The sequence below is a fragment of the Astatotilapia calliptera genome, chromosome 8 (assembly GCF_964374335.1).
Source record: "Astatotilapia calliptera chromosome 8, fAstCal68.1, whole genome shotgun sequence".
Taxonomy (NCBI): Eukaryota; Metazoa; Chordata; class Actinopteri; order Cichliformes; family Cichlidae; genus Astatotilapia; species Astatotilapia calliptera.
Window position 1 is genome coordinate 19472730 of NC_137429.1, and position 13516 is coordinate 19486245.

Below are 13516 nucleotides of genomic sequence, written 5' to 3' on the forward strand. Positions count from 1 at the left end.
TTCCGGTTTTGACTTTTGTCTCTGGATGTCCCCTCAGGCTGTCTGTGTGGTGCGCACTCAGCTCTTACTCCTCTCACCACAAAGGTTCTTTCTCAGCTCGCCAGCGCAAAAGGCAGAGAGAAGATATTGAGGTAAAGAAGCTCTTTAAAAATAAAAATTTTAAAACTTGGTAAAATTAGGAGAACGTGTTTTCTGTAAGAGGACGTGTTTGAGTGTAAAAATACTGACATGATTCCTTTATTATTCCCTGCAGGACTACAACAGCCTCTTTCCCTTGGATGACACTCAACCATCTAAACTCATGCGGCTGCTCAGCTCCAACGAGGATGAACCTGTAGCCCTTTCCAGTCCAGGTTAGGCCCCTTTGTGCCTGGATTTGAATACACCGTCAAATGATAAAGCCTGTGGTTTACAGATGTCTGAGCTGGGGATGATAATGGTGGTAATACCAGAGAGTTTCAGAACTGTAACAGCAAGTTACTTCTAGTAAGCACTTAAATGCTTTGTGAACTGGTCTTCCTCCTCATTAATTATCCTTCAAGTGCATTGGCTGCCAGCAGGTTCTAACTTGAACGCTGCCATCCAGTGCTTCTTGCTTTGAGCGATTGTGCAGTTAGCATACCCCTTTCACCCTGCTATTCACATGACTTAAAGTAATGAGCATTTATATTAACTGCTATGGAAATTTTCCCTTGTTTAGTTTTACACAGAAACCCCCACACAGGATGTCAAACTTCAGTGTTGCATGACTTAGGGAAAAAAATGCTTTGATGTTAAGACTGAAAGTGACACTGGTTTTCTTGCTACATAAAGTCAATCATTTAGAAACCGTTCATCAATGCCGGATGCCTCACTTTATAGACTTTTTAAAATTTTATTATGAATAAAATACATCTTTTAGCGCAAGGAGAAAGAAACATTTATTTCCCATGTTAAGAAAAAAAATCAGAATTAATTTATTTTGTTAAAAAAAAAATCATCTTTTCATTTTTAGTATCATTGAAATGTCTTATTCCAGGAATTATGATTATGATGTAAGATTGCAGTGGAAACCAACCGTCAACGGATCCATAACTTCCTTTTTCATATCCTCTAGATTTTTAAATGTTTTTTTTTTGTTTGTTTTTTGGGGGGGAGCATAAAATTTCCTCGAATGACTAAATTAGTAGAACGAAAATGAAACTTGTCAACTCATCCATCACATCTTCCTTGTCTTCCTGCAGGAGACCGGTCTATGAGCAGCTCTCTATCTGCCTCACAGCTCCACACTGTCAACATGAGGGACCCCCTCAACCGAGTCCTGGGTGAGAATCTTGCCAGCATCTCTTTTCTCTCATCCCCATTTCTTTCATAGAAATGTCTAAATTACGATGAACAAATTCAAGAAAAATCCTGAATTAACTAATCAGGGAAACGATTTGATGTGAAACTGGAGAGGCTGGTATGTTGCTGTGATTAAAGCCACAAGATCTCCAATTCTGAAGGCCCAATGGGACCTCATCCAGCCCTTGAATATGTTTGCAAGGCCAAACACAGAGCTAAGACACTCATTATTTTCATGTAAAGTGAATTTTAGTGTGATGTTTGTTTGTTTTTTTTCAATCAAAGTCACGCTAAAAGAAATGTCTGACATTACTGAGAATTATATTTTGCATGTTTAAAGTTAGCAAGAATGCTATATGTTATATGAATGTGACTTTTTAAAATTTGCATGATTTAAAAATATATATATATATTAGAAAGAACCTTTTTTTTGCCTCTGCAAAACAACACAATAGATTTTAGACCAAAACGTTGTAATTAAAGTGCAAAAGCTTTAAGCTTTCATTTAAGTTTAACAAAAGTATTACATCAACTGCTTAGGAGTTGCAACCATTTTTATTCATAATGCCCATTTTCTGAGGCTTGGAAATAATTGGATATTTACTGAAAAGCAGATTCATGACTAGGTGAGGCCTGTTTCCTCTTTATATCATGACACACTAACAGTTTATAATATCTGTAGTTGATTCCATGCGTTGAACTTGTATTTGTCTTATCACTGGAGCTTTCACAATGAAGTCCAAAGAGATGCAAGCAGAGAAGACTTTCATTAGACTAACGGAAATCAAAATAAAACTTAGAGAGATGGTGGAAAAAAAAAAAAAAAGCATGAAGTGGTCAACTCAGCAAAACCAAACAGTGTTAAAGACCACAGAAGAAAACAAAAGTGCGTGATCACAGAATTATTTCCTTTAAGCATATAACCACATCAAAAACACATTGAGGATGTAGGCGTAGCATTTAAAGGTCTACCATCAAGAGACACCTTCGTCAATGGAAAATTTGTTGATGGTGTGACTGCTGATGGAAGTAGCAGGATGAAGTGTTAAATGCATGGGGCTGTGCTGTCTCTCAGAATCAGCCAAAGTCTGCAAAACTGATTAGTCAGCATTTCACGATGCAAATGGATAATGACCCAAAGCATGCTGAAAAAAAACAGCCCAAGAGTTTCTCGAGGCAAAGAAGCGGGATATTCTTCAGCGGCCAAGTCAGTCAACCCAAGTGAGCACTGCAGAGAGACCCACTAATAAGCGGCAATTGAAGGCGCTTGCGGCAATCAGTATAGTTAACTTTATGTTAGTTTGTCCAATTACTTTTGAGCACCTGAAAATGGGGCACCATATATTAAAATGGATGTCATTCCTAAATGTTTAATGCACTACTTGTGTTAAGCTCTTTAAATTCAAAGTGAAAGTCTTCTTTCCAGTCAAGTATTTCAGATTATTTGGCTGAAAATCCACTGTGGTGTTATTAAAAAGGCACAAAAAAGGGTTATCATCCAAACTTTCACGGGCCAAACGATAAACACGACAATGTCAGTGCCCAACAGTGCCCTGCAGCTACTACTCATCTTGTCAGTGGTGTTGATATTGGGGATGATTTGATTTGGGATATAAAATAATTCAGCAGGATAGTACTTACCATCTGTTCTCTTTCTTTTAGCCAACCTTTTTCTCCTCATTTCCTCCATCCTTGGCTCAAAGATGGCTGGACCTCACACCCAGTTTGTGCAGAGCTTCATGGAGGAGTGTGTTGAGTGTCTGGAGCAGGGAAGCCGTGGGAGCATCCTGCAGTTCATGCCTTTTACAATGGTGAGTTATGAGCTGTGAGGGGAGAGGCCAGACAGGTGGAGATAAAGGAGGGAGAAGGATGACTGCTTCTTTAGATATTATCGGGAAGGGTTCAGGAATCCTGCTTACAAGTGTTCTACTGCCTTTAAAGACTGAGTGTTCTGATAAGATCAAGAGGGAGTCTGAAGGTCATAGCACAGATGCTTCTTGCATTTGCAAGAGATATTAATCACTCCTACAAGCTTCGAAATGTTAGGGTTGCCACATTTTCAAAACATGTGCAGAGTTTGAAATGGAATAAAATGCCAAGAACAAACCAGAATTGATAACAGAAAGGAGAAAAAAATAGTAATGGACAAAAAATGGTAAATGGCCTGTATTTGTATAGCGCTTTACTAGTCCCTAAGGACCCCAAAGCACTTTACACATTCAGTCATCCACCCATTCACACACTGGTGATGGCAAGCTACATTGTAGCCACAGCCATCCTGGGGCGCACTGACAGGCAAGACAGAGGCAACTTAGCTGATTTAGTGGAACATCTTTTTCTAGTTCTGAGAAAAAGTATTTCTTAATTCTTTTCTTTTGTTCTAGTTACATTTTACAATAAGTGTCCCATGAAAACCAGATCAAGGGTCAGGAACACACCCACTCAAAAAAGAATGACAATTAGCCTTGAGCAACACAATAAAATTCTTACTGTTTCTTGGGAAATACCGCCTCTCAGAATAACAGTTACTTTTCTTTTTTCTTCTGCACATTTAGGTTTACGAGTTGGTGAAGCTGCCCGCTCTGGCCAAACCTAAAGTTGTGCTTGCAATCACTGACCTGACTCTGCCGCTGGGGAGACGTGTAGCTGCCAAAGCCATCTCTGCTCTGTGAGGCTCGGGTTTAAATTTACCTCCGAAATAAATCGAGGCATCGACGGATTTATCTTCTGTTGGTGGGCAACAAAAGCCCAGCGGAGGGCTGAAAACAGTTTGCAAGAGCTCTGGACTCACATTGTTTTGATATTCTTTTATATATTTTTTTTCACGCTTGTAAATAATTTTGGAATAAATAAAGAAATCAGACAAATCTTTTTTGCTTGCCTGTGTTTATTGGTTGCATTTGTTTTGTGAGTTTTTGTGACACATCATGGTGAAATGGCACCTCTGTGTTTTTTGAGTTTCAGTAACATGATGTGTGGCCGCTGTCGTTGTTGTCCCTTGAGTCAGAATGATCACATGCTAGCCAGCCCAACACATGACACCATACACAAGGCACTGTGGGTCATCTCTTGTCACAGTCATACACCGCTTGCAACACTTCTTAAAGGACATCCGTCTGGTTCAGTAGCGGAAATAATGACAGCAAAGTCCTTATTTCACCCTTTGTTGCACTTCTCTATTAGAGTAGTAACTTCACTGGAAGTTCAGGTTTCATTTTATTGTTTTGTATAATTATGCATGTTTTTTCACAAAGAGGTACAAATGTTTTTCAGAAAATGTTTTTTTTTATTAAAAAATAAGAAAATACAGACATTATTATTATAATTTAAATAAAAATAATACAAAAATATACAATTTTACTCATGTTCTGCTGTTGGTATGGATTAACGTGCCACCAACACCTTAAATCAACTGTCAAATACCTTAATGTACTGCTTTACAGAGCATTAGTCAATTGTGTTAACATTTCCTTAGTTTTAACCTGTGAAAATAAATAGTCCAGTCCAGTTCTGTTAATAAATATATAAATATGAAATGCAAATACAAAAATAAATAATGCTTTCACAGATCAATAAATACCATAACGTACATTTTGGACATGAGCCAAAAGCAAAGTGTGACACTTTTTGGTCAGGACTCTGTCTCCACCTCTGTGCTGCGGTCCAGAGTCCTGAGGAAGCGGACCAGGTCCTGAATGTAAGACTGGAGGTCCACCAGAGTCAGGTGTGCTGCCACCTGAAATTCATAATCTGCTGGTAGATTTAAGGGCGCGGAGGGTTTGGTGGGGTGTGGTGAACCTTGTGGATGGACAATTTTTAACATCTAAAAAAGCAAAACAAAGAAAATGATTTTAAGCATTAAGAAGATGCAACATGCAAAAACAATTTGTCAGACTGGCTGCAAAAATTCTACCTCTTTGATCTGAATGGCGAGGTCTCGTACATCAGCCATTAGCTCGGTGACTCTATCTTTGTTTGCCAGCCTGGGGTAGTTTTTGAGGGAGCTCAGCAAGGCCCGGTACGTCTGCAGACCCTCATAGAGCTGTCTCAAACCGTCCTCCTTATGGAAGAGAGAGAGAAAAACAAACTGGTCATCGTGTCTGCTTTTAGACTCTCAAAGCATGATGACAGTTCACTCTCAAAGAATGCTTACCAAAGTGACGTTTTCTGACAGGGCTTTGATATGAGGAGCAGAGGGGATGCCAAGCCTGGACCTCATGATCTCAAACTGCGCATTATCTGTGGAGTTCAGCTGCAGAGTCTACGATAAAAGAAATAACATCAAATGGTTAAGGATGTATAGCAGCGAGGAATTCCAAAGCAAACACCAGTTGGAGGGTGGGGGGCAGTGAAGGCAACAGCAGATCGTTAAATTAATGCACTAAAATGTCACATCCTAAAAACTAGACCAGAAATATTTGTCCTGTGTTCTTACAAGATGCTGAGTCATTAAGAGACTTTTATTTGTGGTTTCAGAAATACTCAAGTAAAATCCAGCTGTGTAAAAACAACGAAAAACATGCCAGATGTTGATAACTCAGTTGCCTGTCATCTAAAAACAAAAAAACATTGACAGACATGTGCTGTTTCTTTTCCAGAGACTGTTCATATCAGTCATTACAGCTACATAAACGCATTTCAGATACAAACGCCGCTGACTGCAGGCTCGACCGCGCAGGCTCCTTACGCTGACAGCACATTATCAAACACAAGTCATGACGCAGAAGCTTTAAAGAAATACTGCATTAGTGTGTCTCACCTCCGTCTTAATGCAGGATTTGTGTGTTTCGGGGATCGAGAGAAGGATCTTCTCTGTCAACTGCTTGCAGTTCTGTACAATCTTTTGAAATTCCGGACCTTCAACAAGTGCGCTTCTTTCCGGCAGAGGTGCGCTGAGGGCGAACGTGGCCATGTAGCAAGAAATAGCGAAAACTGCAAAAAGGAGAAGCAAACAAAACAAAAATTAAAAAACAAACAAACAAGGCATCAGCGGCGTAACATAGAAACAACCCCGATATTCATCCAGTATGCTGTGTGGAGGCAGAGAACAAAAGGCAGAACAAAGCCTCCTCTCAACCGGTCCTCTCTGCTGCAGATTTGGGCATGTCCCCCCTTGGGGCTAAATATGTGCAGCAGTTGAGAACAGCCCGTGTAATGTGAAGCTTGAGCCAAAAGTAACTGCAGTAGATCAGCATGGTGGAAAAGAAAGCCCGAGCAGATGTTTTAAAAAGCACCAGATGTTAACACAGAATAAAAGCCCTATTAATGAATCAAAACATCTGGTGCGTCTAAAACAAACCTGCCTTTCTATCAGTCAGAGATGACTGCTTGTCCAAAGGCTGATCCTTTGAATTTTTCTTGTAGCTTCCTCTACAGACTCTACAGAGTGTTTTCGCTCTCTGGGGACGATCAGCAGAGAGGAGAAATCAGTATTCTGTAAGGATTGCCTCACTACTCACCAGTCAGAATGTGCATGGCCTCTGCTAGGAAATGCCTTAAAGTATTGACCTCTAGTGAACACCATCAATGATTTATGGTACGCTTATATATGTAAAGCTGGACCGTTTGGAGGAAATTCCCCCAATTACTCATCCGATGGTGTTTCCATTAAAAATGTAAACGTTTGCACTTTAAAAAAAATAAATAAATAAATACAAATTGTTGGTCCCAATAAGTGAGTAGTAATTTAATCAAGTTCACAGTAAAAAAAAATGTTTTTTTGTTTTTTTTAAGCATTTTTAGCATTTTAGCAATAACAATAATAACAATAATAATAACAATAATAATAATAATAAGTATTATTATTACTATTATTAATATTATTAACAATAATAATAATAATACATTTAGGAACAAAATAAAACAAAAAATAAATAAATAAAACACTTGTTTTAAAAAATATGAAAAATGTTTGAGTCACATTCAAATATAAAATAACTAAATTGAAAAACGGACACAATATGAAATAAATCTAAATAAATAAATAATATTAATAACAGTAATAATTAAAAAGTAAATTCAAAAAGTCGTAATGAAATTTGTTAAATGGATGGACCTGATTTTTATTTATTTATTTATTCATTTACTTATTTATTGTAACAAAATATTTTTTTTAAAGAAAGAAAGAAGAAAGAAATTTGACAGTTAAGTCATACAATTCCAGAATTACGTTTTAGGAAGTGAAATTTCCTTAATTACTGTCGTCCTACAGATTGTGCAAAACTGTCATATAGTAAAATATAAAGGACAGAAAGAAGGAAACGGAAATGAAAAAGAAGTCAGTGAATTATTGCCTTTTGAAACACTGGATTTTTGGGCTGAAAGTGTTCTTTAGTTTTCTAATGTTGTCAGTCGTCATTTTGCCTGTTAGTCCATTGAGTCATCTGATGACGTACCTTTAAAAAAAAAATCTATTAATAGACTGAAACATGTGACATCTCATCCCAGGATCAAACAGCTCCCCTGTCAATAAGGGAGCAGCCGAAAAGTAGCTGCCTAATCTGTCAAGAGATGAAGTCACACGTAGCTGCACCCCCACACTGTAAACGTTGTTTTTAGATTTTTATTTATTTATTTACTGTGGTTGCTGTTGCGGTATTTAGGATGATCAAAGTTTTTCCTCTTGTCATTCACACAGCTGCCCACTGATTTGGCGTTAGTGACATCACCGGATTTTGCCTCGTCTGCAGAGAAGAAGCGAAAAGGCTTACAACAGATACAACAGTCCCCCCTGGTGGGCTCGTCTTAGTATATGTATTGAACACTTGCCATGCATCGGTAATATATTAAAAGAAAATATCACGATTCAATACGTTCTCCACATTAAAGGCTACAGTTATGGAATTTAATGCACTTAATTCCAGTGTGTGATCTATCTAATTATAATAATCATATATATCTCATCGTTTTTTCTTCTTTTTTATTATTTATTTATTTATTTTACAAGCTATTTCAACTGTACATGTCCCTAAGTAGTGATATTTACATGATGGGGTGTGGAGGAGGAGAAGGTCCAGTAAGTGCTGGGGGTCATGTAGCATCTGGGAGTTGCAGGTGAAGAGAAGGATTTTATAGGAGACACTGGAGTTGACTGGGAGCCAGTGGAGGTGTACATGGGTGGGTTGCAGAAGTTACCAGGACTGAGAGAGGGTAAGAAGTCTGTCAGCTGAGTTCTGAACACACTACAGTCTCTCTGGGGCTTTATTAAGCAGACCTAACAACACACCAGTGCAGGAGTCGAGCCAGAAAGTGATGAAGAAAGGACTGAGGGTTTCATCTGCATAGTCTGATGGGTGTCTGGAAATGTTCCTCAGGTGGTAGAAGGCTTTTATGTGAGTTTTAATTGTATCATGTATTATTTTAGGGTTTTTTGTTTGTTTGTTTGTTTTATTGCCAACCTGTTCCGTAAATACATGTTGTTTATCCTTTATTTAAGAGTGCTAAAGGTGGATCTGGTCACCACTTCCTCTGAAGTCATCATGGCATGATGATGAAGTTCTTCTGAATTAATCATGATTACAGCATTAGGAATTCATTTCAAGTCATTACTGGCTTGGGTTTTAGTCTATTACATGTTCTGCAGACCTGACCACAAAAAAGGCGGGAACATTATTACAACTCATGAATCATTAAGATTTGATGTAGCAAGGCATGTGTGAGATAGTTCCCTCATGTACATTTCAGCTCTATCACAAGATTTTATGTTAAGTCATGTTTAAAGTCATACTTCCTGTATCCTTACTGCAGACTGTTGTTTGCACAATCAGACAATAAAACGTAAAATTATTGGTCAGTTTCATTGCCTTGGTTATCAGGTGTGACTTGGAAACATGTCTAAACATCATAATCAGAGTGTAATCACCTCGCAGGTCAGTCCTGTGTCTCCTTTGTAGCCGTCGATAGGATCGGTTCTCTTCCCGCTCGAACATGAGGCACTTGATCAGTCGGTGTAGCTCTGATATGTGGCCATGCTTGATGGGTTGTGAAATAAAGCTGTCAAATCTGATCCCTGAAATCTACACTGCTCTGATCTCCAATCATTCCTCTCCGTGAAAGGAGGCATTCATTCACTGCTGTAATCTCTCTCTACGGCCCAGCAGCGACCTTGTTGGAAACATGATTTGGTTGTAACAGAGGAACAATGTGCTGGCCCTGCACTGGGCTAAGCAGAGAAGGGTTGAACAGTCGTGCCCTGCGTAGTGGAAGAGGATAGATACCTGATGCATGAGTTGATTACACTTTGTATAATATGTCAGTTGTGCCTGAAAGCCTTGTGGTATGGTGAACTTTGAATTATGTTGACAAATGCTCAGCTCTTAATGTAAACGCTGGATCCACGGATGAATCTGGACATACTGTGGCGGTTAAGATGGAATTTTAATTGGCATGTGAAGACATGAAACAGATAGTTCTACCTTAAATGCCTTGAAACCCCTCCAGAAAATGATTAAAGGGCACGATTACCATAAAATGTACAAATAGTTAAAGGAATTAAAGGAAAGGGGTTTTCTTAATATTTTAGTCTTATTCCTGGGTTCAGAAAGCTCTTCTGAATGTAATGATCCTTAAAACAGAATCATTCGCCACTGTGCTGAAAATCCTCATCTGTTTCTGTATTTGTTTTTCCACTAAAGCTAAGGCCTGTGCACTGATTTTCTATAAAGACGGTTGTGTTTAATCAGTTGTTACCGGTAACTGCTTACAAAAGCCAGTTTTAAAGATTTTCATTTCATGTGGATTGAGAAAGATGGTTTGTGGAATCTCAGCCCGTCTGGGTAGATATGCGTTGAAACTAACGAGGTAGGTTCCTCAGAAAAAAGATGTCTGAAGAGGAAAAAAATCATGTTGGGGAAGTGTTTTAGTGTCAGTCACGTCACAGACATGGTGATGATGATTATATCAACATGAGTAATTCTGACTTTGTCATGACAAAATGTGTAGCTGTCTGTACACACGAACTATGAGGATTTGGTCTATGACTTCCTGTTATTGCATAGACCACAAGTCATTTGTTAATCTCCATCCTGCAAATGAACCATTAGCTTTTCATTATGTTTTGTTGGGCAAAAAAGAGAAATAAATGTGTTACATCTAATTTGCATTTACATGTCAAACAAGAGCATTCAGAGAGCCCAACTCTCCCTGAAGGACCCGATTTCACCTCTTTAAATCAGTTCGAGCTGATAACCAACGGGATGATAAACAACAATTTATATTCGACAATTGTAACCAAAACCTGTATGAACTTCATCACTAGGACCAAGTTTGTGTCATCAACACAGATAAACCTAGTTTTTTCCATTTGGTTGTGGTTGGCCCAATCTACAAAAGGTTTTAATGAGCTAGTTTATATAGGCTAAAGTTGAAATAAAGATCATAATCCAAGGCTCTGGTAGTGGGAGAGGGGGTCATCTGCAAATCAGAAGGTTGCTGGTTTGATCCCTGGCTGTTCTAGTCTGCAGGCTAAATATCCCTGGTCAAGAAACTAACCACTGCTTGCTCTCCGATGCATCCATCAGAGTATGAATGTGTGTGAATGTTAGATAGAAAGCACTTACATAGAAAAGGCGTGTGTGAATTGGTGAATAAGGCAAGCTGTAAAAACCACTTTGAGTGCTCAGAGTGGAAAGACGCTATACAGCAGGGGTAGGCAACCTTTCAGATGGCGAGTGCCATTTAAAATTTCCTCAGAAGTCAGTGTGCCATACGATTGCATTAGCAATAAATTTAATAACGCTCTATATGAACAGTTACACAATATATAGAACCACTTTATAGAATTATATTTGTTTGCAGATGTTGGCAGCTATCAGCGAATAGCTATCAGCTATTTTGAAACAAAAAAAGACATCTTTTATTCATAACAAGAACTCCATAACAGCAAATGAACTGTACAACAGAAAATACAAATGCTATTTATGGTCTCCTCGCAACAATGATAAGAAAAATAAACTAAGCTAATATGGCATGCTTGTTAATACAGAGATACGCATGTTAATGTGATCTCTGGTCTCCCACTTAGAGACACAGGTCTCCGAGTGTCCAGCATTCAGACGGCTACCTGAGGACACTCTTCATGTGAGAGAAAATCTGCTCACACAGACATGTAGAGCCAGATACTGTCAATAAGGCCTCTGCAATGTTCTGAAGACAGTTAAACTTGTCAGGTAGTGATGTCCAGCAGGTGAAAATGCAAGCTCCATGAACACGCACCTCTATGGATTCCAACTGCTTCGATGTCGCATTAACTGGCATTAACTCAGCCAGACAAATCTAGCTGCTCATTAAAGATTTCTGGTTTGTTCAGAAAATAAAACATTGGTCCATACACCTGAAAGTCCCAAAAATGCATTGTGTCTCGAGTCTATGGATGTATCCGTGTATTTCCATGGTGCTGATGCTGTGCTGAGCAGAAAGCTCCTGAAGCTTTTGAAGTGTTGGAATGTGGAAAGCTAACAATGTCCCTCTCACCAGTTACAAGTTATTTTTAGCCAATTACAAGTTCAATCTGGTAGTTGGGGTTGTTGGCTAAGATACTCTCATTAAGAAGAGGCACAACTAATGTGTCTATGCGAGCTGATTTGCGACGTGCACGGCTGGCGCAGCCATTTATTTTTCGATGCACCTTCTCAGATTAATTCACTGCGTGTCGTGCCCAGGGCTGGACTGGGACAAAAAAAAATCGTCCCGGGCATTTTGACTAGAAACCAGCCCACCAGGTATTAAAGCCATAAAGCCTTTGAATGAAAACAAACGCTGTTGTGACAGTGATGTACAGTCTTGTTGGTATATGTATGATTTCTATACATTTTATGTCAGATAAAAACTTTGGTTGTAAGCTTCAGATAATTATTTAATAACAGCCAGACATTTTAAATGAGAATAAGAAAGTATTTCTTTGTGCCCCCCTTTCCCTGTTAATGCCACATGGCCCCCCTGGCAAAACTTTGCTAGACCCGCCCCTGCACAGTTACCAGCTGTCAGCTACGTAGAAAAAGGATGCTGGTGTTATTTGTCTCTCAGAAACAGTTCATAACTTCCCTTCAACTCATTCATGTCACCTAAAAGTTAAACCTGTTTCTCCATCACCTGTTCAGCTCTGATGATTCAGTAAGGACATCTCCTGGTTTCATCTTCATGTTTCCCTCTCACCTGATATACAAACCGATATCATGACCAGCAGGTTTTACAGCTGTGGCTCCAGCAAACATCAGCTGATAGTAGAAATTAATATTAAATAAATTCTAACAACAGCTGATCAAGCTTAAACGTGCTGCTGTTGTTTAGCGCGACATCCGGCGGTTTCTTCTTTCTGGTGCAAAGTGGTTGATAAACAAACAAGAGAGAAAAGCCGATCAGCTGATCATTGATCAGTTTCATGATTAAAGTAGCAACAGGAGAGGGAGGGGGAGAGAATGAGAGAAGAAGAAGCAGCTGTGCAGCAAAGACACAGAATAAATCCAGCTTTGTGTCTTTTTCCATCCTAGACAAACTGCGTCCCTTCTCAGCTCAACACGAAACGCGTAATAATTTCTCTGAATGCGGGAGGATTCGTCTTTTTACGGGAGTGTTGGCAACTCTACTAACTAATCTTATGAATAAAATAAAGTTCACTATCAGTAACATCATAGCACCGATCCAGCTGTATAGAAACTCTGTCATGCTAGCTAGTACGCAGTACGAGTTATTGTAACTGACTGTAAAAAGTCAGCACAACGAAAATAAACTCCAACTAAACTTGGTTTATATCTGACCCAGAGAGACTGCAGGTCATAACTTCTTACCTGAAGTTCAGTTCACCTGACACTGGGACCAGCAGCCGCCTTGGGTCTCTGCTCCTCCTGCCTCCCCTTTCCCTCATCCACCTGCTGGCCTCCACCACTTGTTAATTTTACTGAATCTGTGGAAGCTCTGCCATAGCCACCACCAAACAACTGAGTTATTTTTACACACCGGCCAGCATCTGGCCAATCCACCACCTTTCATTGTTTATACCGTTACAAAAAAAAATGAAAAAAATCATCGGGCCACCGAGCAAATGCCCGGTATGCCCGATGGCCGGTCCAGCTATGGTCGTGCCATCAGTTAACCCTTCGTGCCTAGGGTTGCTGAACCCTGGTCTACACTGTATATAGTGAAGTCTGCAAGTTTTCAAACAGCAAAATTTGTTTTGTGCCCAAATCATTTTGCAGAT

The 13516-nt window shown here is 39.2% G+C and overlaps 2 protein-coding genes across 5 annotated transcripts in view; one reads left to right on the forward strand and one right to left on the reverse strand.

Annotated features, from left to right (window-relative positions):
• The window catches only part of med24 (mediator complex subunit 24), a 12106-nt gene extending 7916 nt beyond the window's left edge, over nt 1–4190 (forward strand). For both annotated transcript variants that reach the window (XM_026178884.2, XM_026178885.2), the window contains exons 22-26: nt 38–131; nt 254–353; nt 1224–1304; nt 2986–3134; nt 3879–4190. In XM_026178884.2, coding sequence (XP_026034669.1) covers nt 38–131; nt 254–353; nt 1224–1304; nt 2986–3134; nt 3879–3995 — 541 coding nt within the window. In that variant the 3' untranslated portion in view covers nt 3996–4190. The remainder of the gene's footprint in view (nt 1–37; nt 132–253; nt 354–1223; nt 1305–2985; nt 3135–3878) is intronic.
• Nucleotides 4191–4588: 398 nt separating this feature from the next.
• csf3a (colony stimulating factor 3 (granulocyte) a) lies at nt 4589–7181 on the reverse strand. Of its 3 annotated transcripts, none has more exons than XM_026178888.2 (5): nt 6783–7181; nt 6083–6255; nt 5477–5584; nt 5237–5383; nt 4589–5146 (listed from the first exon to the last, which is right to left on the reverse strand). In XM_026178888.2, exons 1-5 carry the CDS (start codon nt 6796–6798, stop codon nt 4955–4957), a joined length of 636 nt encoding a protein of 211 aa, XP_026034673.1. In that variant the 5' UTR covers nt 6799–7181; the 3' UTR covers nt 4589–4954. The 3 variants fall into 3 exon arrangements, with proteins under 3 accessions (XP_026034673.1, XP_026034674.1, XP_080161296.1); XM_026178889.2 differs by lacking the exon at nt 6783–7181 and adding an exon at nt 6627–6761; XM_080305170.1 differs by lacking the exon at nt 6783–7181 and adding an exon at nt 6623–6667.
• Between the last annotated feature and the right edge of the window lie 6335 nt (nt 7182–13516).